The 27123-nt window shown below is 36.2% G+C and overlaps 1 protein-coding gene across 8 annotated transcripts in view; it reads right to left on the bottom strand.

Moving 5' to 3' along the window:
- Positions 1–27123, bottom strand: part of LOC145286132 (biotin--protein ligase-like) — a 69588-nt gene that overhangs the window by 13978 nt on the left and 28487 nt on the right. For all 8 annotated transcript variants that reach the window (XM_080134847.1, XM_080134842.1, XM_080134843.1 and 5 more), the window contains 5 exons: positions 22435–22620; positions 18497–18771; positions 17804–17871; positions 9626–9786; positions 629–743 (listed from right to left, as the gene is read on the bottom strand). In XM_080134847.1, the coding sequence (XP_079990973.1) occupies positions 629–743; positions 9626–9786; positions 17804–17871; positions 18497–18771; positions 22435–22620 (805 nt within the window). The remainder of the gene's footprint in view (positions 1–628; positions 744–9625; positions 9787–17803; positions 17872–18496; positions 18772–22434; positions 22621–27123) is intronic.

Below are 27123 nucleotides of genomic sequence, written 5' to 3'. Positions count from 1 at the left end.
TGCCTGTCTCTCTCTCCTTCTGAAAGTCTGTTCGATTCCAAAGTCATTGAAATATATTTATTTCAGGAAAACAGATCAATTAGGTTTCAAGAACCCAAGAAAATAAGCAAAATCGAAAAGGCGTCTTCAGGTCTACACCGTGAATAATGACTAGATAATAAAGCTTAGTTCTTTTGTTTTTCATCACAAAATCGATTTTTAATATAGGGTAAGATTTTATTATAGAAAAAAAAATAAATAAATAACAGAAATACAAAATATTTATTTTATGGCGTGTAACAATTGAATTGTCGTCCCCATTTACCAAAACTAAAGATTTATACTTTTCAGGCTTTGTAGTCTTTCAGTTTCCTAAATTCTCGTTTTCAAATTACTTTATTCTCTACAATTATTAAATCCAGGGAAACTGTTGAAACAGTGTTTTTTACAAAGCAAAGAAAGTAACTATCTAATGAAATTAAGAGTTCAATCCATTAAAATCGATGCTGTTTTATGATCTTAAGTACTCGCATCTCACATATGTATTGAATAATGTGCCTGAGTCAAGGTAAGTAACTGCTAATTCAGCAAATCTTTGGGATAAAATATGGTGGAGATTCACATAAAATAAAGTATTAATCATATTTACCAACAACTGCATGAAGTACTCCCTTTATGATGAAAGAGTTCACAAGAACTCCACCTAATTTGATGTGTCCTCCAAACACAATATCATTTGACCATTTTATTTTGAGATCCAGTTCCTAAAGATAAAAATAAAAGAATTATAAGAGCAATAGGGTGGGGGTGGGAGTGGGGTGGCAAATATGAAGCCATGATTGATATTTAAATATTTTTATTCATATATTCTTTGCTTTTTTTATTCAAAAACTAAATATATTGACCCAGTGGATTTTTTTTAGCTAATAGTAGTAAAAAGAGAACTACGTTGATATATCTATATAAATGGGATGAAATTTTTGTTTCTTTTTATTCATTTATATATTTGTTAATAATATAATATAATATAATATATATATATATATATATATATATATATATATATATATATATATATATATATATAGGGTGGAATGATAAAGTTGTTATCCTAAAAAAACAACACTACAGATTTATTTTAAAACTTTTATAGAAAAAAACCGATTCAGGAAACCTGATTTTATAGTAGAGCTGATATCTATTCAATGTAGCCGCCTTCAGTCTCAATCACCACCTCGATGCGGGTCTAGAACTGGGAGCATGCCTTTTCCACAAGCACCAGTGGGAACTCAGCGAATACTTGGCGGATGACAGTTATCAGGCTGGCTTTAGTGTTGTAGAAGGTCATGTTGGTGATGTTCTCAACGCATGACCAAATGAAGTAGTCCAGTGAGTTTAGGTCGGGAAGGAAGGCGAGGCAGTGAGAGAAATGTACAAAGTCGTGGCACTCCTTCTGAAACAAAGCCTGGGTTTCCTGGGACTTGTAGGCAGCCACGGAGTTCTACTGTTACACCCATGGTCTACCCGTGGCCACCTAATTGCACGAGGGGATCACCACACTCTTCAGTACACTTTGGTGTTGACTTTCAAGCTTTTATGTCAAAATGTGAGGTGGTATGATGTGACTCTCACTTGAAACCACACAAAAGACCATAACTGTGGACAGAAACTTAGTTTTCATCATCCTAGGCACAGCCCTGTCATTCGTGGCAATACGCGATGCATTTTGAGGGTGCTGGCAATGGTCCTGTTGTCATCATCTAGATCAGTAGAGAACATAAGTTGTACAGTGGCACATCTCTGATCTCGATCGTTGAACATTGTGTCACTTTCAGACATGATAGAAAGCTCCTATCACTCTTGGGATTTGTACACAACTAGCTAACCAGTAGATGTTCTGCAACAAAAAACAAAAAAAAACAAACTGATTTTCATCAAATAGAAATAGAATCAAGTCTTTTCTAGGGAAACAATTTTATCGTTTCACTCTATCTATCTATCTATCTATCTATCTATCTATATCTATATCTATATATCTATATATATATATATATATATATATATTACAAGGCTATGAAGGTTTTATGAAGCATAAAAACGATGCTGTTGCTTTTTATATTTAACTAGCCGTACCCGGCCATGCGTTGTGGTGGCTCAGTTTGTGTAAATGGAACACCTCCTACCTCCTTCAAGAAAAAAAAATTAATTTTCTTTTAAGAAGAAATTAGTGTGGTATACTGTTTTTTTGTTTTCATGATAGAAAAATATCTATAAGTTACTTAATAAAGAAAATAGTTTATGTTTTATTCTTTTTTTCAGACTGTTATCCTCATCTCCTATAGACAACCTGTGAATTCATAAATAAAGGCAGAATGAAAAGTAGGTAGATGAAATTTTTTTGCTTTTGTGATAGCAATTTATCATAGTGAGCTGCATGGTAAAACGAACACACGGACACAGAAACATGCAAGAGAAATAGAGCGAGAGAGAAGTGGGAAGAATATATATATAGAGAAAATAAAAACTGTTGTGGACAGTGTTTATGGCGTAAAATGTTTTTTTTTTGGCATACGAAGAAATGTAAAAAGAGAGAGAGAGAGAGAGAGAGAGAGGAGATAAAAACTGCTGTAGATAATATTGACGCTACAAAAAAAAATTTTTCAGCAAAAAAGAGAGAGAGAGGAAATATAAACTGTTGTAGGTAGTGTTGATGTCGTGAAATGTTTGGCTTTTTTTTTCAGCATAAAAAAGAATTGTAGAGAGAGAGAGAGAGAGAGAGAGAGAGAGAGAGAGAGAGAGAGAGAGAGAGAGAGAGAGAGAATGAAAGAGAGTTGGGAAGAATATATACAGAGAGAGAGAGAGAGAGAGAGAGAGAGACAGACAGACAGAGAGAGGGGGGTAGATAAAAACTTGTGTAGATATTGCTGATGCCATAAAATGTAAAAAAATGGATGCAGACATTTACTCAGAGGGCAAAAGTAGGTATCACTGCGATGCCATGTCTGAATAGTACATTAGCATTCGTTTAGCATGCAAATACTGTTAATTAATATAGGAATGGTCAGGGCTCAGCCACTCAGAATGAGCAGAGTAAGTCTGGGAAGACCTTATTAGTTATTAATTGGAAAAGGGAAAAATTAGTTTATGTCTATGAGTTTATGATCCAGTTACGAAGGGTGCAAGCACAATATCTGCAGAATGTTTATATTTCCTTTTGGTGTTGACTGGGGGGGGGGGGTAGGAGGACTTAAAAAAATAGGAACTACATCCTCTAAAGATGGTTGCAATTGTGATGGTGTTCCTCCTAGGATGACATGTAGGATTTTATTATAACGACTAAATGTGCTTAAAATGTTGTTATTAAGTTACATAAGATAGTGGCTAATAAGCTAGACATAATAAATTTGTATGTGATATATGTTATGGCAAACCTACAGTACTTTAGTCTAGAGGGGAATTTCTATTCTAGTAGGATATGTGGATATTTTAACGTTACATATATATATTTGTGATGAAATATTTTTTCTTTTTTATTCATTTATATTTTTGTTTATAATAATCATATATATTATTATTATTATTAACAAATCGACCAATGTAAAAGTGGTGGTCAAATGTTTATATAAATAGATCTTTGATGATATTGTTTGTGGGCACCGATCCAATGAGCCCAAGAGTAGAACTGCTGACTATCAACTAGATAATTGTAGGTTTGATCCTGGTTTGAGATGGGTGCTAGTCTAGTCACTCTGAAGCAAAATAGTCCATCTGTGGATGACTAATATATATATATATATTAGGTTGTCCGGAAAATAATGGCCATTTCAGGAAGTCTGTTTTGAAATTGGATTTTATCATAGGATTTTTATTAAAGTTCAGGTAAACATCAACATGATTATTGATTTATATGTGCTCTTTAATGATTTCTTACTTTTTTCTTTCAGAAAACGTTTTATGAGCGAATGAGCCCATAATTTGGAATATGAGAAAAGAAGACTTACGATTACTTTTCCTGCATGAGTTTAAGCTTGGTAACAATGCTTCTCAAACAACTGTAAATATCAATAGGGCATGGGGAGAAGGCATCACAAGTGATAGAACAGTACGAAGGTGGTTTCAGAAATTTCGTAATGGTGATGAGAGCCTTAAAGATGAAGAAGGTAGAGGACGGCCATCTAATCTTGACAATAAAAATTTGAGAGCCATTGTTGAGCAAAACCCACGGCAAAGTGTCAGGGAAATGTCTCGGGAACTTGGTGTCAGCAGTTCAACAGTGTCGGACCATCTGAAACAAATTGGCAAGGTGAAAAAGCTCGATAAATGGGTCCCACATGAGCTCAATGAAAATCAACAAGCTCGACGTTTTGAAGTGTGTTCGATGCTCTTTTTGCGAAACATTAATGATCCATTTCTTGACCGACTAGTCACCTGTGACGAAAAGTGGATCCTTTATGATAATCGGAAACGATCAGGTCAATGGCTTGATTGTGATGAAGCACCCAAACATTTTCCAAAGCCAAAGTTTCACCAACAGAAGATTATGCTGACTGTTTGGTGGTGTGCAATTGGTGTTATTCATTACAGCTTTCTGGATGCTAATCAGAGCATCATGGCAGAGGTTTACTGCAATCAACTCGAAGAAATGCATCATCATTTACAAAAATTGAGACCTGCATTAGTGAATAGGCATGGTCCAATCCTGCTCCACGATAATGCGCAGCCTCATGTTGCGAGAATGACACTGCAGAAACTCACAGACTTGGGATACGGAACTTTACCACATCCTCCTTATTCTCCAGATCTTTCACCCACAGACTACCATTTTTTCAAGCATTTAGCCGCTTTTTTAAGCAACAAAACTTTCAGATCTAATGCAGAGGTTGAATCTTTTTTCAAAGATTTCTTAGCATGTAAGCCAAAGAATTTTTATCAACGAGGCATAAATGATCTAGTTGATAGATGGCAAAAATGCATGGCTGTTCAAGGATCATACTTTGACTAATTTCAATGTCTAGTGTCACCTATTTGATTAATAAATCCATTTTCTCTAAAATTGGCCATTATTTTCCGGACAACCTAATATATATATGATTCAGTGAAAATCCGGTGTTTATAAAATAGTGCTTGAAAACAAGTAAAGCTGTATTATTGTATGATTTTCATTCATACAAACATTATTGGCTACATATATGCACACATGTTTCAGCTGTAATTTATATTGAAATTTAGCATCATCAGGCCACTAGTCTCAACTGTTTTCAAATGCAAATGTACAAGTTCTTATTTTTTCTTTTTCTTTTTTTTTAAAAGGCCTTCTTCACTCTGAAGTATTTGTAGTTCCATTATTATCTTGAGCAATGGTGAACATTGTTTTTTTTTTATTGGAAAAGTAATCTTTACATCATCAATATTCTGATTCCCCCATCTGGCATCAATTGAAATGAATGGCTCTCGTCTTGGGGAGGCCTTATGTTTTGACAAGCTTCTGGGCTTGACCTTTACTCCTGATCTTAAATGGAACACGTACATCAAATCTGTTGTCAAGGCTGCTGAAAAAATGGTGGAATCCTATCGATCCAGTAGATATCTCACTGCTGATGCAATTCTCTATCTATATAAGAGCCAGGTACGTCCACAGATGGAGTACTCTTGCCACATTTGGGCAGGAGCTGCTAGAAAGGATTCGCCATGCCTTGATAGAGTTCAAAATAGACTTCGTAGCCTTGTAGATGTCCTTTTCTCTTCCCTGCGACCTCTATCTCACAAAAGAGATGTTACGTGTTTGCTTTATCGTTATTTTCATGGCAAGTGCTCGACTGAGCTTCAATCTATGGTCCCCCCTTGCCAAACTTTCACAAGAAACACTCGTCTAGCTGAAAACACTATTAATAATTCCCCCCACTCTTTATCTATGCCTAAATCAAAACATAGATTTCATGGACAAAGCTTCTTTCTTAGAAGTGCACGCCTGTGGAACTCTCTTCTGTTTGCCTGTTTCTCACCTGACTACAACTTGGATGTCTTCAAGTCCAACATAAATTCCTGATGAACCGCCTCCTTAAGTAAGACACTTTATCAAATCTCCAATACTAACGATTACTACGGTACTATCCCATTGATTACTGTACACGCAATCCTCGAGTGGTTTCCGGGCCTTGATAAGTGGTGACCACTATGTAAAAAAAAGAAAAGAAAAAAAGCTGATGTTTGTTTTGAAGTGATTAATCGAAAATGTAACCTTTGAGCTGAAATAAGTTCTTTTTAACAAATTGGAGTAAAGTGTTATTTTATAGCAAAGAACACACAAGAATAATAAATTGGCTAATCAGAATCAAACTGATTTGTAAGCTTCAATATACTTTAACTTTTAAAATCTGGTTGATTTAATATGCTAGAGAGAAGAGGCGGTATTTTTGAAAATGTCATTATGTTAAACCAGTTGTAAAGAGATGAAAATAGCAAATCACTCGTCATGTTGAACATTCTATGACTGCATGGAAAAAGGGAATAATGTTTGGTTTTTTGTTTTTCTGGCATAACCCTTTTTCAGGTTACTTAATGCCGAATCCAGTTATTTCGGAAATAGTATTCATGTTGCAGAAGGTTTTTATTCTCTGAGCTCTTTTTCAGGAACATAGAAAGCACCTAACTAGTCGATGATTGTGAAATTGAGTAAATTAATATATCAGGATATTTTAATAACAATATTTAAATCCAGATGTGTGAAAATAAGGTTAAAATCGAAAATTTACATATAAGGTTATAATTAAATAAAGAGTGGAATTTTCCATTAGAAGTTAATTATATCAACGTATGCAGGAAGTTACATCACAAACTAAAAGTTATTAATGAGATCTTGTAAATAAGTTCCTCAGATCTTCCTCTTTTTCTAGGCTGCAAGTAAACATTCAGGACTTTATAAAGCTGCTCCTATTCGATTATGAGAGAAGGGAGTTGGTATTATATATATGTATGGGACTATTCCAATATTTTTCTCCCGATTCTGATAATTTACTGATTCCGTAATAAATTTCTGATTCTGATAAAATTACTGATTCCAATTCTTTAATATTTAATAATTTAAATATTTAACTCTAGAGTTGTTATTTTTTCTTGATTACCAGAAAATGCATGTTAAATGTGCAGATATTTTCTTAAACATGAAAACACACTTGTAGGGAATGATGTATAGATTTTAGTTGTACTCGTAGTTTAAAATCAATAAATATTGATCATTTTATTATTACTACCAGCAGTAGAAGATTTTGTTTTAAATAAAATCACACAAAAAAAAAAAAAGAGACAATTAAGAGAATTGTTCTGAGCATTGGAAAATAGGTACAAATTTTTTTGATATCGATTCTGATATCCTTAAAAGTTCTGATTTTTGCAATTCCCGAATTTGATGCTTATCATTTCAGGAGAGTACAAAGTGAACCATTGGTTTACTTCCAGCATCCTTTTAACTCTCACTTCCCCTTATTTTGTCCTTTAGTCCTCACTTGTTTCTGATAAAGGGGGAAGATTTGCTGTTTTCTGGGCTGGAATCTATATATCAAACTTATTTTTATCTAGTTTTTGAAGTAGTATGTTTTTTAGCTCCTTACATCAAGTAGCTTCATGCCTTATCTGGAATGATTTCTAAAAATAGAAAAAAATAATAATAAAGGAAAAAAAATTTAAAAAAAAAAACAAACATTGATGACTATTATAAATTAGTACAGCATTACAAAAATATACTCTTTGATTTCTGCAGATAATTCTGATTGCAGTTTCTCACACAAACAGTTGAAGCCTTGTTGTGAAACACGACATGCAAATAATTTGTTTCCTCCTCTCTCTCATTGTCATCTTCTTTTTAATAATGACGGTTGTGATTTGTAGCATGGGAGAGAAGCAGAGAGGAAAGGTTTAGTTATTTTGTTTTCCGGCATATCAACCCTTTTTCAGGCTATGTTAATGAGTAATCCGATAATTTTGGAAAGATTTTATGCTTCATATTCATTATGTCGTTCTTATGGCCGTGTCGTTATTCTTTACATATTGTCGACCATCGAGAGGGACGCACAGGTTCACAAGTATAAAAAATAAAATAAAACAGGAAAACAAAAGGAGCACAAATTCTGATGCTTCATATATTGGTTGGACTTTGGGTGTGTGCGTCATCATCGACCCTCAACATGCTTAGGCTCCACATCTACGTCTGTTGCCATCAGTTCATTATGATCTTCCAAAGCATTTCTGACCTGGCTCAAGCCAAGTGGTGGTTGAGCTAGGGGGGGAGGGGGGTCCGCCCTGGGTGACAGCCAAAGAGGGGTGACAACATTTCACCACCCCTCTGCCCATTTTTCCGCCAAGATAAGGTGCGAATATAGACTGAAAATAGAATTTATTTTCATATATTATGTAATTTTAAAGTTTTTAGTTTTTGAAAAATCTTTTTAAAATATTACAAACTCTTAAAATAAAAAAAAAAGAAAAAAAAAGAAAGAAAACACTCTGAACACTGTATTTTGGAAGTTTTACTCTAGCTTCGCCTCTGCCCAGGCCACGATCTATCTCTAATTGTCTCCAGCCCTGAACTGTCATAAGTATTAACTCAACTGTCATTGGTTGATCCGTTCTCAAAAATCGCTCCTAGTTTCATCAATCAGACACTGTCATAAAAAACACTCCCCACCATCATAAAAACTAAATATATCTACTCATTGTCAAACCCTAACAGACAAGCTCATGTACATTTTCTTTAGTCTATCTTCCTACCTATTGTCTACTAAGAAACCCTATTGTCTATTTCTTTTGATACCTATCCTTCTCCTTTTCTCTCTTACTTCCTAGCATTTAGATGGGGGGGGGGGTCAACCATAGTATTACATATATAAAAATCTGCCATAGGTTTATAGGTCTTGTTTTTAAAGAACTTTAGAAACCAATAACTCCTGCAGTATATTCTTATTATTCTTGATTAGCAGTGTCCTGGATGAATGATACCTAAAATTTAGAAATAATTATTAACTCTGTGACCCAAAGCTGCCATAGATTTCATCAGTGGGAGATCAGCTTTTTGGACGTTTTATGCATGTATTATTTTAGGAGATATTTTATTAAAGAGTTACTTCCCTTATGCCAATTGATTCCCTGAAGAATCTATAAAACGGAAAATGATCTATATGTGTGTATGTCCAGAGAGAAGCATGAGCTGGACAGAGGAGAAAAGGAGTGTGTGTGTGTGTGGGGGGAGAAAGACAGAGAGACGAATAAAGAAAAAGATAAAGGGATAAGAGTTTTAATAGAAATATGTTACATTTTTGTCCCGGACAATACCAAGAAGTCCTGCTAGTATAGTAGAAATTACTTGATCATGGCTGTTGGAACGAGAACAATATAAACTATGGCTTAGAGGGTTCAGTTCGAAAATTTTCACAAATTTCTAAGTTCAATATAAAGATCTTCAAGTTGCATCTGAAGAAAGTAGAAGATTACATCAGTTGAAACATTGTGAAAATAACATCCAAGATAAAACAAATTATGAATCCTCAACTACCAAATTCCAAAACATAATAGCATTTTTTTTTTTTAATGTTCTTGAAAATCAGAACCAGCAGATATATTCAATTGTCATGGAATAAAAGAAAATATTACTCACCTCATAACCAGGTATCTGTCGGATACTGAGAACCATAGCCAGTCCACACAGGTGTTGCAAAAATACAGGTGCACATCCAAGTTCACTGTTAGCATCTTGCTGCACATGAAGTGTAAACATTGCACAACCTTCTGGGCTTACCCATCGATTTCCTCCTCGACCTGTTGGCATCAGAAATATACCTATTATATACTAACTTCTATCTGAGATTATTGGGAGAGAATGCCAGCAGAGTGATCGATTATTAAGAAAATAAAAATAAGAGTGTAATTTGGATTTATATATACATATATATATATATATATATATATATATATATATTCTAGAAGATCAGAACATCAGTACCGCCAGTTTAAAATCCAATAATAGGGGACCTACAATTTGTCCCTTTTACCAGACTCTCTTTAGCCATTATTTATGAGAAACATAAACAGAGGCTGAAGAGAGTCTTGTAAAGGAGATTAATTAGGTACTTTTTGCTTGAATTTGAAACAGACACTACCGACGTTGTTCTGATCTTCTTTAATACATATTAGTGATAGGACGATTCCAATATTTTCCCTGATTCTGATACAATTCTGAACTAAATTTACAGTTCTGATACAATTACTGCTTCCAATTCCAATTCTTTATAAATCTCTAAATATTTAACTATAAGATTGTTATTTTTTCCTGGTTACCTTAAAGCACATGTTAAATGAGCAGATATTTTCTCAAACGTAAAAGCACACTTGTGGGAGTGATCTATAAATATTATCTTTACTGGTAGTTTAAAATAAATAAATATTTATAATTGCAACCAGCAGTAGAAGATTTTGTTTTAAATAAAATTAAATTAAAAAAAAAGCAAATTACAAGAATCGTTTTTGGCATCTTAAATAGGCACAAATTTTTCCGATCCTGATGCTCCAAAATGTTTCGATTTTCTGATCCCCAATTCCAATTAATCATCCCAAAACTTATATATATATATATATATATATATATATATATGTATATATACTAACAGTATTTTTCTGGTCATATACCATTGTGAAGATGTCAAGAGGAGGAACTGTTATTCATGAAGACACTAGCTAAAGGAAATGACGTCAAAAAAGATAGAATACCAGGGGGTTTGATTCGATGCCATTAGACACAAACAAAATTCAATTTCATTCAATAAATTTGGCATAGAATAAAACAAGCTCCAGTTACTACATAGGGAAAAGGGGATATAAATTTATATAAGAGAGGATACAAGTCCAATTCTGCCTTAAATAACTGCAACATTGGTGAATTTAATATATCTCCTGGAAGTCCATTCAAAGATCCAGGAATCTTGATTGGGATATTTATTCTCCTCCAGTTAGTTTTAACAAAACCCGCAATAAAACAGCAAAAATGACTTAAGAATCAATGGTAGATAAAAAGGTCAAAGGGCAAAGTTCCAAATTTGCAGCTTCCCACGGCCATTAGCAAAGACAGAAGTGATGCTAATTTCTTAATAAAATGGTTTTTCTTTAAATTTGAGATAGAGTCTATTTCATTTTGTGTTGCTGTTGTTTTAATGTTGTTTTTAGAGAGACAGCCATCAGAGGACTATGAAAGACCCCCAAGGACGAATTTGGATAGACTGTCTTGGAGAACTGCTGTTGTTGAGTTTGAAGACATGACATATGATTTGATTGTGCTTTCTGACTTGTCGATTTGCATTTGTTAACAAGCAGACACTTATTTGATAACAATATTCAAAGTGTGAACGTCCCATTCAAGAGGAAGTAATGTAAGAGCATTATATCATGGCATGACCAAAAGAACTCTTTTTATACACTCTTGGATTAAATTACTTTCATTCAATTTTGTACAAGCATTCTAAGCTTTTAAACTTACTATTGCCAGTTCAGTATTAAAATTATTAATTTTCAATTAATATATGAAAAATGAAAATGATTTTGTTTTCCATTTCAGTATGCTTTGTTTATTATGCTGTATTTTCATAACCTTTTCCAAAAACAAAAAAAAAAAAAGAATTGCTAAAGTACTCTGCTCAAATGTTATTATTTATAGAATATAAGCTGTACCGATTGTAATTCTAAGCACATATATTTCTATTGGCAATTATTTATGTATTATTATTTTCATTTCATTCGATGTACATTTTGTGTTTCTGTGGCACAATCTCGCACATGATTTTATGTTGGATGATGATATTAAATATTACAATTTGGTTAGAGAAAAATTATCTAGATTTCATTTTGTCCTTAATTTAAACTAATAGCTATATAGCTGATATGGCAATTACAGAAAATAACAGTGACAGTTTGCAGTTTACGAATTTTAATTTGTGTCTGGTATATAAGCTTGGTGCTGATTCGTGCACATATTCAACTCCTGGCTTACCCAATCAGAAGCAACCTCTCAGGCAAGCTGATCACGTAATAGGAGTGATAAAAAAGGGTTAATACATGACTTACTTTCTCATTTCTGACCAAAATGAGACGACTTATTCTCTGGCACTTCTTCCAACCTCAATCTTCTCTCCTGAGGTGCAACCAAACCCTCCCCAAGCTGTCTGCCCCTGGAGAGGGTTTGACAAGAAACACCATGGACTCAACATGTACTTACACCCACATAACTTAAATGCTTACTAGACACTGTCCTCAGGTATCTGTACAGGGGTTTATTAGGACAACCTGGCATGAGGACACTTTTCTCTACAAGTAAACCCTAACTAAATATTCAAAATTACATAGTATTCACAGTCCAAATAAGATCTCACTATCATTAATCCACATCAGCTTTTATGAGGAATGCTGCACTTCCTCCAAGTTACATCAAATAATAGCACAAAGTTGGATAGTCCACCAGACTATATGAATACTTGTCTTGGAATCTAGTAAGATCAAGAGATCACAAGAAAGATATACATAAACATATTGAAATGGTCAATTGGAGAGGAAAATTATGTTCTTAACTTCTTTACTAACTCAGTGGAATATCTATGTATCTCTTATAAAGATCAATTGTTAGACCCTAGGAAGCCCCCCCCCCCCCGCCTTGATTTCTGAGAAAGTAAAATAAAAACAAAGTGGAAAACTACATGGCCGTGATGATTCTTTATACATACACATTTTTCCTTTTATTGAAAATTAGCAGGCTGCCCGGCATTGCCCAGTTGTAAAATATGCTCAAATATGTTATTTTAATTAATGAAGATTTCATATTCATTATTACATTATATTGGAACCAATATATAGTCATGATTTAAAAAGTATAAAAAAAAAATTATTCATACGCCACCACTGAGAATTGAAACCAAAACATTTAGCTTAGGGTTTATTTTTTCCTTTGATGCTAGTGCCTGAGCTATGAAGACATGTTTACTGCAAGGTTAAAAATGAAAACATGAACCAATAGCTACGCATGCATATTCATAATGCCGTTATTCGACCTTCACTTGGCAAATTCCATTTTTTTAATTTTTACACTTTTGCACTGATTTTTGTCTAAAACCCAAGTTTTGCATGGGTTTGAATAACCTATATATTAAGTTTTATGTATGTAGACCAAAGCTGACAGAGGAGCTTGATAGACAAAATTTTTTAAATATATATATTTATATATATATATATATATATATATATATATATATATATATATATATATATATATATATACACATACATAAATATATATAGAAAGAGGTTTGTGTTTACTATAACCTTTTTACACAAATATTACGCAAGTATAAATCATGTAGAATATCTGCATCAATATAATTACTCGTAATTATTAACAAAAGGTGATCGTCCCATAAGAAAACCGAAAAAACTAATAGGGAATTAATTAAAATGAATGTTTCAAAGAATATGCAAATTAGCTAGATCTTTTGCAGATGAATGCAATTCCACGACCCATAAATAACAAAGTTGTATTTTCTTTATAGATAAATAGAAAGAGCGTTTTTGATATAAAACAAATATATAGGAGTATAGATAGGACTCTCATCCTTTCTTCAGTTGCTTTTGTCTCATTAGAGGAAAGGTAACATTGCTTGCCCATGTTTCTGCTGACAAAAGATATAATTTATCGTCGAGAAAAGAAAATTATCCAATTATGTGAATATTAAATGCAGCTGCTCCCAAAAAAAAAAAAAAAAATTAGCAGCTGATCATTTGCTATATTTTAACCTTTTTGCCAACAAGAAATCAAAGGTAAGCGGCTGTTGTGATAATGGAAAGCCATCTTCTCTCTCTCTCTCTCTTAAGCCTTGAGCCCCTAGTGGGGCATAGGCCATCCACAACTGCCCGCCAACGTCCACGGTCCTGGGCGATTTGCTCCAACTCCCTTAAGGAGTATCCGGTTAGCTCAGCATCTGCCTACAGGTCTCTTCTCCAGGTGTTTTTTGGTTGGCCTCTTTTCCTCTTGCCCTGAGGGTCCCAGATCAGAGCCTGGCGTGTGATATTCATTTGTTGTTTCCTCAGGGTGTGTCCGATCCATTGCCATCTCTTTCTGCTGGTACTTCGTTAGTTCTCTCCCAGAGATCTGCATTACTGATGATAGTTGGCCAGTGGATCCTTAGTATTCTTCGAAGGCACGAGTTTATGAAAGTCTGCACTCTTCCGATGGTGGTCTCCAGGTTTCTGCTCCATACAGTAGTATTGATTTGATGTTAGAATTGAACAGTCGGATTTTTGTGCGAGAAGTGATGAGGTTGAATCGCCAGATGTTCTTGAGGGATATGAAAGATGATCTTGCTTTTTACGGGTCTTAACGTCTGTATCTGTTCCTCCCTGCTGGTTGATCACACTCCCGAGGTATGTGAAGGTCTCAACCTCTTCCAAGTTTTTGTTGCCCAACTCCACTGCCTCTTTGCTTAATGCATAGATTTTCAGGATCTTCGTCTTGTTAGGGTGTATGTGGAGGCCAACTTGAGAAGCGTGGATGGCCAATCTGGAGGTCTTGCTCTGCATTTGTTGTTGCTTGTAGGAGAGCAGAGCGAGATCATCAGCGAAGTCAAGGTCATCCAGATGAGTCCAGAGGGTCCACTGGATGCCGTCCATCCATTGTCTGCCTCATCACCCAGTCAATAGCTAGGAGAAATAAGAACGGCGATAGGAGGCATCCCTGTCATACGCCAGTCTTTATGTTGAAACATTGTGTCAACTGTCCCCTGTGTACAACCTGACAAGCCATTTCGTTGTATGACTCCCTGATAATTCTCGTCAGCTTTTCTGGGATCCCAGTGTCGGAGGAGTTGTCACAAGGTGTTGTGGTGTATGCTGTCGAAAGCCTTGAGGAAGTCCACAAAGCTGATGTACAATGAGGAATTCCACTCCAGGTACTGTTCAACTATGATGTGTAGCGTGGCGATCTGGTCTGTACAGGATCTGTCCCATCTGAAGTCTGCCTGGTGATCCCTGAGCCTAACATCAACTGCATCTCTCATCCTCTCCAACAGAATCCAGTTGAACACCTTCCCTGGTACTGACAAAAGAGTGATGCCTCTATAGTTCTTACAATTCCTAAGATCTCCCTTCTTGGGCAGCTTTATTATGTGTCCGTCTTTCCAATCTGTCGGTACCTCTTCCTGTTCCCAGATCTTCTCAAAAAGCGGCAGTAGTATGCCAGCTGTTGTTTCTACATCTGCCTTGAGGGCTTCTGCTGGAATTCCATCTGGGCCGGCTGCCTTGCCATTTTTCATCTTCTTGATGGCGCGTGTGATCTCTTCTTTTGTTGGTGGATCACAGTCTATATCAATATCAGCGTCTGCTTCAGTAATGTCTGGAGGGTTCTCGGGAGCTGGTCTGTTGAGAAGTTCCTTGAAATGTTCTGCCCACCTCTCAAGTTGTCTTTCAGAGTTTGTGATGGTTTGTCTTTGCTTGTCTTTAACCAGTCGCTCTGGTCTGTTATACTTATCTGATAGCTTTTTAGTTATCATGTACAGGTCTTTCATATTGCAGTGGTAGGCTGCTTCTTCCACTTCTCCTGCCAGGCTGTCTATATAGTTTCTCTTGTCTTTCTTTACGCTTTCCCTTATTTCCTTGTGGGCTCTTGTATATTCTGCTTGGGCTGTCATCTTGCTGCCCCTTGTACGGTTCTCATTGACTGCCTTTTTCTTGAGTCTTCTGGCTTGAACCTTCTGTAAGGTGTCCATAGAGATCCAGTCTTTGTGTTGCTTCTTCTTTGGCCTAAGTACTTCCTGGCATGTTTCCCTAAGAATGTCTTTTATTCCCTTCCAAAGGTCGTGGACATTGGTGTCTTTGGTGGTAAGCTCCTGCCGTACTTGGAATCTGTTACTCAGGATCACAGTGAAGGTTTCCCGAGTCATCTGGTCTTTCAGTAGGTTGATGTTGTACTTTGTCCAACCTTCTGCCTGCCGGACAGTTCTTCTTAGTCTCAGTTTGAGTCTAGCATTCAGAAGATGATGGTCTGATGCCGTGTCTGCTCCCCTCCTCACTCGTATATCTTGGGAATGCAACCTTGAAGTTGGTTGGGAAGCTTGCATGCTTTAATGACATCAAGAGCTAAGGTAGCAGGAAATTCATCTCCTGGCAGGGCCACCCATGCCGGACAGGTCGACGGATAGAGGCCAGATTAAGAGCACTCCACCTACCTTCTGGGGAAGGTTGGGTGTGGGGCCAGCACCCTCACTTCGGAAAAAAGAACTTGCTACAAAGCATCCACAACAAAAACCCAAGAAACTTTGGTTCTGGGAGAGGAAGGTTCTGCACCTGCAGAAAGAATGATGTGCTATAGTCAAAGCCGAAGGGACGCTTCAATGCTGAAAACCCTCTTATTGACCAGGACAACCATTACTACATGGAATGTCAAAACCATGTATAAATCAGGGAAGGCAGCACAAGTGCCAGCAGAGATGCGCCAATACAACATTACCCTGCTAGGATTGAGTGAGATGAGGTGGCTGAAAGCTGGACAAACGAGGCTGGCTACCGGTGAACTCTTGCTGTACTCAGGACATGAAGAAGAAAATGCAGCACACTCGGAAGGTGTAGCAATCATGCTTTCAAGAACAGCACAAAAAGCTTTGACAAGGTGGGAAGCACACGGATCAAGGATAATAACAGCATCCTTCATGACCGTGAAGAAGAACATCAAGATGAATGTGATCTGATGCTACGCACCCACCAATAATCATGCCGACAAAGACAAAGACTATTTCTACAACAGACTACAGCCAGTCTTAGACAAGTTTAAAGACAAAGACATCAACATCCTGATGGGGGATTTCAATGCAAAGGTGGGATCAGACAATAGAGGCTACGAGGAAGTGATGGAACAACATGCCCTCGGAGAAATAAACGAAAACGGAGAGAAATTTGCTGACCTCTGTGGACTGAATGACCTTGTCATCGGAGGCAGCATCTTTGCCCACAAGAGGATACACAAGGCCACCTGGGTATGGCCTGACCATGTAACAGAGAACCAGATAGACCACCTCTGTATCAGCAAAAAGTTTAGGTGGTCTCCTCAAGATGTACAAGAGAAAGCCATCTTGTTACAGACTAATTTTTTTTCAACAACTATGACATTCATTTAACATCATATGAAGTTCCTAACCTTTTTGTTTTCATCTATACGTGTTGACTTTTTCTATTACTAACACTCTTCTTGGCCAGTCCTTTTTTATTAACACATATATGAAGATGATCAATAAAGTTGTTTTTTTTAATGTGAGAATGAGATTTTATCTTTCTATTCTGAAAGTCTACCGATATAATTTATTGTTATTAATTATGAGTCATAAGAAAAAGCACAACAATCATTTGTTAAGAAAAGTGTGCATAATTCCTTCTTTGACAAACTCAGGTATTCGATTGGCCAAATGAACTTGAAGTGTAATTAGTTTTATATAGAACTAGCGGGGATACCCGGTGTTGCTCGGGACCATACACACAATGAAAAAATTGAATTTGGTTTTGTAATATATTTATTATTCTTATGAGAGAGGAATTTTGTATGTTTATGTATCATTTGCTATTTCGAGCAAAAGAATATTTTACCTACATAAGACGGGTATTCGATTGGCCAAATGAACTTGAAGTGTAATTAGTTTTATATAGAATAATATTCAAGAAAGCTACATAAAGCAGTGCATGAAATCAATTTTAGTTTAGTTTTTGCCAAGATGAAAATGTCTTAGTGTGGAAATTCTTTTATTTCATATGAACTCACCTCTTCCTTGTGTCTGTCTTCCAGCAACAGCCACAAGACCAGTTCTTTGAGGAACTAAGCACATTAAACTTTAAATAAAAATAAAGAGAAAGATGGCTGATTTATTCTCCAGATTTAAAGATATATTTTTCATGAAATTAGATTTTATTAGAATGGAAAAAAAATAATGGAGAAGTTAAAAGGAAAAAAAAAAAAAATAGGAAAAAAAGAAAGGCAAGAAAAAAAAACACAAAAAAACAAAAACAAATAAAAAATCAAAAGGAAGAAAAAAAAAAGATTTTATGTTCCCCTCAATTATCATTTGAATTGCTTTCAAATAAAAACAAGAATATCTTTTCAATGCAGCAGTTTAATCTGGGAATTTAGCAATGAAAATACTATTTCAAAATTAAGCTTGATAAACCAAGTAATGGGCAGGCAGAGTATTAGACAGAAATGTATGGTCATATTTAAAAATACTATTTTGAGCTCAACAATGAAAATGCATTTTAAATATAAGCATAACAGATGCTTATAACTGTTATTTAAAACTTAAACTTCAATAACCGACTGACAGAATCATTAAAAAAGATTATTGAACTAATCAAATTAGTATCACATAAGATCAAAAAACATGTCAGGCATATCTCCAAAAATGATAAAATCTGAAATTTGTACAAATCCCCTGCCCTACCACAAGAGAATTTTACTTACGGATCAAGCAGAGGCATTGTTGTAGGAACAACATCGACATACAACATTGTCTGGCCAAGAACTTTGGTTTGGAGGTTGTTCCAGTAAATATTGGGTTGAAAGTATTGTAGCTGAAAGTGGTTTGTATTTGTCAATATCGGAAGAACTTTTTCGGTTGCAGACGTAGTCAGTTCTTTTTCTGAATCCACAAGGAGCAAAGATACTTCAGCCCCTTGCAGCAGGCAACCATCTTGAAGTTTAGGATACACTGACTGCAGAAGATCCTCTTTCAATTTCTGAAATTTAATAAATATTTTCATGTCTTGTTTTATAAATAGAACTATTGCTTAGAAGAATTATCTCTCCATACCCTCCCTCCCAATCACGGTTTAATTCAAATCTTATAACTATCTAAATAATTATTCTACAGAAAAAAAATATGTAAATCTCTATATATTTTACAGGGTGAAACCTTAAAATTGTCACCCTAGAAAAGATGACATGATTCCTTTTCCATTTGATGAAAACTGGTTTTCTTTTTTTGTTGCAGACCATTTACTAGTTGGCCAGTTGTGTACAAATCCCAAGAGTAACAGAAGCCTTTTATTATGTCTGAAAGTGACACAATGTTCAATGAGCAAGATCGGATATGTGTCGCTGTACAACTCATGCTCTCTATCAACAGGACCATTGGCAGAACCCTCAAAATGCATGCCTAGGGTGATGAAAACAAAGTTTCTGGCCACAGTTATGGTCTTTGGTGTGGTTTCAAGTGAGGGCCATGTCATGCCACCTCACATCTTTGAAGTCGGCTTGAAAGTCAACGTTAAAGTATACCTGGATGTGCTGAAGAGTGTGGTGATCTCCTGGTGCAATCAGGTGGCCGCTGGCAGACCCTGGGTGTGGCACTAGGACTTGACACTGGCCCACAAGTCCAAAGAGACCCAGGCTTGGCTTCAGAAGGAGCACTACAACTTTGTACCTTTTTCTTGCTGGATCTCCTCCTCCCCCGGCCTAAACCCGCTAGACTACTTTGTTTGGTCATATGTCGAGAACATCATCAGCATGACCTCCCATAACACCAAAGCCAACCTGATCACTGCAATCTGCCAAGCTCCCACCAGTGCTTTTGGAAAAGGCATGCTCTCAGTTTTGGACCCATATTGAGGCAGTGATTGAGGCTGAAGGCGGCTACATTGAATAAATGTCTGCTCTACCACAGAATTGATTTTTTCAATAAAAGTTTTAAAATAAAGCTGTAATTGTTTTCTTTAGGACAAAAGTTTATCATTTTACCCTGTATTTTATATCAATTTGAATCTTAATTTGATGTAGTGAGAATTGTTCCTGTTTTCTCTGTCCAGATTTCACTTCAATACATCGTCACACTGCGCACGCATGTCGAAGACTCCTTTATTCTTACCTACTATGTTGAGGATTGTTCCATTTTTAAGATTACATGTTTCTGTATGCTTCTTCCAGAAGCTCTCATGGTGTTAGATATTGACTAGGCAAGGCTGGATTATGTGTTGATGAATAATTATTATGATTATTCAAGCCAAAAAGTTTTGTCAGCTTAAATATGTTTTAGAATAATTAAAATATTTAGACATTCATTTACATTTAATAGTTACCAGGAATGTTATCATAACAATTTAGTTGACAACTTAGAAATAATGACATGCAAAAACATCAGGTGATTATATATGTATACTAATGACTGTCATTTAGAGGGGGGGGATGGTCTTTTTGAAATACGTAGAAATTATTTTGTGTTTAGAGCTTGAAGGAGACAGACATAGAGTTCGGGAGCTGACTGATCATGATGGCTCAAAGTACCCAGGGGAGCAAGGGATCCAATGCCTATCAAATGTGATAGTAAGAATCTAGGACCAGCATTGCAACTTTCAAAAGAGAAAAAAACACTCTAGAATAAAAAATTGCAGAAAATAAAACCTGAGGCACTGTTGTTCTAAGAGAAAATTTTCATTGCAACTTTCCGTCAAGATTGTATACGGCACAATCACATTGACACACAGGTTCTCACCAGATCACTGGAGTTAAGCAGTGTTGAGCCTGGCCAGTACCAGATGGGTGACCATTTGGGAAGGCTAGGTTCTGTATTGTGGGAGGTTGGGCATGGGGGCCAGCACCCTCACCCTGTAAAAAAAAAAAAGAACTCGGTTACTACAAAAGCATCTACAAAGTAGTAGATGACCTATGCCCCTCCAGGGGCTCAACGGCTGTAGATGGATGGATGGATTTCCGTCAAGATAAGAACCAACGATGGACCAGATATGTTCCCGATTGGCCAGATGTTGAAATCCCAAATAAGTGTTATTCGTCCTTTGTGTTGTAAAAGTATTTATGTATACTACTGTCCCTTCATTAACTGTATTTAAATGTACACACACACACACACACATAAACACCTCCAGCAAAGTGAAGTTGGGCAACAACAACCTAGAAGAGGTCGAGACCTTCACATACATTGGGAGTGTGATTAACCAGCAGGGAGAAGCAGATGCAGATGTTAAGACCCACATTGGAAAGGCAAGAGCATCGTTCATAGCCCTCAAGAACATCTGGTGATCCAACCTCATCACATCTCGCACCAAAATCCACATGTCCAGTTCCAACATCAAATCAGTCCTACAATATGGAGCAGAAACATGGAGAACAACAAAAACCACCATCAGACGAATGCAAACCTACCTTTATCAACTCATACCTTTGTAGAATGCTAAAGATAAAGATCCACTAGCCAACTACCATCAGGAACATGTCTCTCGATCTTCATAACTAGTTTTTACATGGCTTTAGTCTTGTGCTAATCTTTTGTTAAAATATTGAATTGAAGCGAGACACCTATTATCCAAAGATTAGATTTAATAATATTTAAAACAAAAATCAAATACAAACAAATAAATACAAATAAATAAAAACAAATAAATGAATCATTATTTATACATTTTGAAGTATTATATATATATATATATATAAAAAAAAGCTTGCAAATAAGAGCGTCCTTTTTGTCCAAAAAGATCTGACTTAAATTATCAAATATTGTTAATTGAATACAAATGGTCTCTTCAAATAGTTTTTTTACTAAATATTTTATAGACAAGCTCATAAACAAAAGTTAACAGTTTCAGATGAATATTTACAGAATTCTCAAAATATTAAAATTTTGAAAGATGGGGAGAGAGTTTGCAATGTTCAATTGACAATGAATATCATTAATCAGTCTTTTGTGGAAATAAAGTAAATGTAAGATGAAAAAAGACATCCACCCTCACCCACTCACCCACCCCCACACACATGCACACACTTAAAAATATTAATAATCAAATAATGTTAACTAAATTCAATCTTACAAAAATGTCAAAAAAAAAAAAAAGAAAAAAATAGAATATACACTATTATTACATAACTAATTTGCTGAGGGGGAGGGGGATTCTTCAATGGGAAAAGAGTCTTTATTTATTTCACTTGTCTCCCCACAAGGGCAGAGTTAGCTAAAATGTTGGTTTCTAATGTGGAGAAAATCTAGCTCTCTAGAGCGCATTTCAGATTGGGACAAACATTTTCGTTTTTAATTTTAAAAATTTTGCCTCGGTCTAGAAAAATTTGTCATTTCTAAAAAGATTATTTTTAAATTATAAAATATTGTTAATTGAATTTCAAATTTTCTGTTCAGATACTTTGTAAATAAATATTTACATAGAATTTTTTATGGAAACTGATTGTCAAGATAGCAAATAGAATTGAATGTTTATTACAAACTGTTAAAAAGAAAATAATAAAAAAAACAAGCAGACTGCATAGTCAGACTAAAACTAAAAAATCCAACTGTAATAAAAGAAAAACAAACAACCCTTTGAATTGTCCAGATTCAAGTCACTGTGTTCACCATAAGTTTTATGAAAAGCAAATTCATCGAAAAATTGTAAACATACCAGCCTTTGTGACAGCAAGATAGCTGGTGTCAGGACAAGAGGCGTGAACTGTACACTACAGTCAACTCCCAGATGAGTTGACAAAAGGTCAGTGAGAACATTAAACCGAGCTGCATTGGAAGATTTGAGGGCTGTGAAAGTTTGCGAATCACAAATCAATTCAGCGGGATCTTTTGCAAGAAGGGCCTGTAAAAAAAAATGGTACAATTTCAATCAAATAATCTGAAGAAATTACTTCTCATGTTAATATAAAAAAGCTATTATGATATGGATGTCAACAGAGCTAGTTCTATTTTCCTCCAACAACATAATCCTGTGATATTCAAGCTGAGAGTTCATCATTCAAACTCCTTGGGGCTTAACATTCATAGGTAACATAAATTGGAACAAATATATAGACGACATTGCTAAGACCACTGCAAAGAAAGTGGACTCCCTCTACTGCACAAGGAAAATATTCCCACTAGACACTATCTTATATCTTTACAAGGCCACCATTCTCCTATGTATGGAATATTGTTGCCACATACGAACCAATACATCAACTACTAGTCTCTCTTTATTAAGTGAGACCAGTGGCTGATGCATCACCTATGGTGACCAATAATGTTATCTGATAAGGCAGAGTTCAAAATAAAATCTCCAATCCAATAGGTCCACACTGTCAACCAAACTGTCTGGACGGAGATGAGGAAAAGTGGACACTGTGCTGTTGATGTCACTACTATGCAACTCTGGACATAATAGCACATACACAAGAGATTACAAGAAATAGATTTCAATCATGTAATAGTTACAAAGGCAACAACATGTCATTTGGAAATGTTTCTATAGTTTACTGTCCAACATGTAAATTGATTAGAATATTGGCAAGAAATGCATGGAGTATTGTTGCCACATCTGGGATATTGCAATAATCACGAGCTTCTCCCTTTTGGACAGAATACAAAAAAGAATTTCTGACATAATACGTCTCACACTGTCTGCTAAACTTCAACCCCTGTTGTATCTCTGTGCTTGTTGCATAAGTACTTCCATAGAATTTGCTTTGATGAACTAACTGCACTTGTACTTCCTCAACAAAAAATATATCTGACCCTTTGACTAGCAGCAAAATCAAAAGATAGATGATGTGACAAACCTATTGTCATTATAGCTGGAGGAGGATGCATTGACTCTCTACTTAGAGACAAGCAAAAGTGACCAATTGGATGTCAAACAGATAGAAACTCGATTAAAGGAAGCATTCACGGATGGCGGGTTCACAAACTAAGAAATTAACCATAGTGAAAGGGGCTGGAGAGCAAGTGGATGTTTATGCGAACAATATCAGACGATTGGTTGAACTGACTGGTTTTGAGAGAGTCAGACTAGAAAAACTTACCAAACAGGTTATTGTCATGGAGTTTACTAATGCCATTTCCATCGAACTCCAGCAGGCACTAAAGATTGAGATCCTAAACAAGGGTGCTGACATCAACCAGGGACCAAAGCCATCATGTAGCTGCAGCTATCCATCTAATGGTAAATCTGCTGTTCCTACTGTTAGGAATCAATGCAATAAAAGCATTGGGAGGCATCACTGTTGGGGCTACAGGTGCAATCCAGATTGGCATTGGGAAAGTCTCTACATGTGCAGCTATCTCCATCAGTGAACCGGACTTTAATGGTATGTTTGATCATCGGAAACAAGCATGGATTGCAGTATGGAAATAACTGCCCACCTGAAGGCCTGTGCAAATAGAGTGCCAGAATATCGAGGGGCTGTGGAACTTTGATCAGATTATGATCAAGAACTCCGAGCATGGATAAACAAGGGTTGGCTTGTGCCATACCTGGAAGAAAGACTCGGACCTCTCAAGAGATTAATTCCATTGATGGCCATGATGCAGTGGAATAAGGTGAAGGTGTGGTTAGTGATGGACCATCATGTAGATGCATTCATGGCAAATCCAGACGTTTGCACTGCAAAGATGTGTGAGTGGCGCCAAAAAGAGGTAAATGTGTCACTACTTGACCTCTGGAAAATGTATCTCCAAGTACAAGTCCACAAGACACTATGGCAATACCAGACAGTAGAAGTCAATGGAAATAGATACTGTCTAACACATTTGAGGTTTGGCTTGAATGTGGCTTTCTTCATTATGAAAATTATCGTTAGCAGGGTGCTATCACAGGAGAAAGCTGTGGACCATGTGACATTGGCTTACATCGACAATATCTTTATTAATGAAGATGTTGTGCATGCATCTTAAGCCAGGAAACATTTAGTTCGATATGAGCTAGAAAGCAAGGATCTAGAATAGCTTGGAGATGGCACATGTGTGCTGGGACTGGTGTGTGGATAGCCGGGAACTGAATGTATGAGTCAATGCCAATGTGCTAACAGCCGGAGTAGCATTGGAAAGAAATGGAACTGTGGCGAAGGATCCTTGTTGGCTGTGACCTGAGAACGATGCACAGCATATTAATCTGGCTGAATTGGATGCCATGCCATGTTGAAGGGAATTAATTTGTCGCTTCAGTGGCAGACCAAGGTGTTGAACATAAAGACAAACTCTGCATGTGCACACAACTGGGTGTCAGACACTCTCAGTGGAAAAGCACAAATTCACACCAAAGTTGCCAATGCTCTCAAAAAATTGAAGGAATATGAGCTCTCAGTAGATGTGGCATTGGTTGCATCAATTGACAACATTGCTGATCAATTGATGTGTGTACCTCAACAATGGTTCAATGCCATGAAGAAGGATGTAGGACCCAAGCCACCGATTGGTCTAGTGCATGTTACTGAGCTAAATGTGGCTTTGATCATAGCCATTCACAGAAACAGTGTACATCCAGATGTGTGATGCATCGCTTACTTCACCCAAAAGGTTTGCCTTGTAGCGACAAAAGCAGTAGTCAGATTGGCAATATGAACATGTTCAACTGCCAATCTACAGATCCAGCGCCAGTTCACTGGGAGAAAGGATAACTGGAGGTGGGAATGGGCATTACACACTACAGGGCTTATCATTTCCTATCACGGATTGTGCCCCTCACCATTTCTAGTGTGGAAGCAGTTAGCACGGCAGGACTCGACAACTATAATTTGCCAACTGAAAGTGGTCTTTTGTGAACGTGGTCCATCTCTCAAACTACTGACAGAAAATGATACAGCTTTCTGCAGCAAAGAATTCAGGACATGAACTTGAGATTTTGCTGTGTATATGCCCCAGTCGGGAATGGCAAAGAAGAGCGATGCCATTGCACTGTAAAATGGATCACAACTACAATGCATTGCTCCATACTAGAGGCAGTTTACTGGTACAACCTGACTCCAAAAGACAAGTCATCTTTGACCTCACCAGCCAATGCTATTTACCAGTACGAGGTCCGGATGAAAAGAATCGATGTTATGCCACCAGTAGCAGGCCCCTAGCATAGTCCCTACTAAATTGGAGACTATGTGTGGGTGAAGACACCAGAGAGTCATTGTACCATGAGATTTGGTTAGGGTTGAGTAACCAAAATAGTTAGTTCACAGTCCATCTTGGTGGATGGGATACCCCGATATGTGAAGGGCCTGCACCCCCGATACAGTGTACTCTCGATAAAAGAAGATTCTGACAGCATAACACCTTCGGAGAGTGGGTGAGAAAGTCTGATGACAAAACAGAGTCGGAAGATGGTCATGAGATAGTATTAAAAGAAGTGCACGATTCTAATGAAGCCCACGATTTTGATAAAAACCCACAATTGCGAAGCAGCACTCAAAGACGACCACTGCTGGGATGCTGCTTGCATGATCAGGAGATCAGGAAGGGGTGTGACAATGGTCATGGAAACATGCATCCAAGGGTGACATGTGCATAAAAAAGTCACTGACACTTGAACTTGAAATCTGACCGATAGGAAACGAAAAGGTGACATACGCAAATTAAGATGCGGTCAAATTTGAGCATATAAAAAGCCGGTATTTCTTTCATTGGCGAGGACATTCTTTTTTGACTTGGAGTCGTTTGCATGTACGGTTAATTCAGATGTCAGTGGGAAGAAAGAAATATTGATTTTCTACGAATGTCGGAACAGGAGAGAAGAAAATGGATTGTCATTTTTTCATGAGCCAAGAACATTGCAAGATAAAAAAACATTTTTTTTTGCAGGAACATTTAACAGTATTCGGCAAACTTTGATTTCAACACTTCACCTATTAATTCTATTTCTAAAATATTTATAATAAAAATAACAGCCTAAAATTTAATTAAATTCATTAAATAATCGTAATTTACAAAACTAAAAAATTACTGACAAAACCAATTATTTGTTATTAAAAACACGTTTTATTCTCATAAATAAATATGCTTACTTTTTATAAAAGAGATGCTATTTTTAATTTTTATATTAATACTAGACTACCCGTGACCCACTGGGTCAGTATGTTATATTAGCTATGGAATTAATGTATGAGCGTGACACTTGTGACATAAAGAAAATAGTTTTTGTGACATAACAGAAACATTTCTATGAAAGTATATTAAAATGAAAAAAGAATAAAGATAGATTTCTATGAGTCGTTCTGTCTATAATTGTTTATTTTTGAAAAAAAAAAAACTTACAGCCATTGAATTATAAGTAGTTTGCCATACTTATAGGTAAATGTGCACTGAACAAATACCCTAATATTTGAAGTTAAATTCAAATTTT

This window comes from Euprymna scolopes, chromosome 10 (genome assembly GCF_053919585.1).
Source record: "Euprymna scolopes isolate OS-2025 chromosome 10, ASM5391958v1, whole genome shotgun sequence".
NCBI lineage: Eukaryota > Metazoa > Mollusca > Cephalopoda > Sepiida > Sepiolidae > Euprymna > Euprymna scolopes.
Note: the sequence above shows the minus strand (reverse complement) of the source record. Positions and strands in the feature narration are given on the sequence as shown.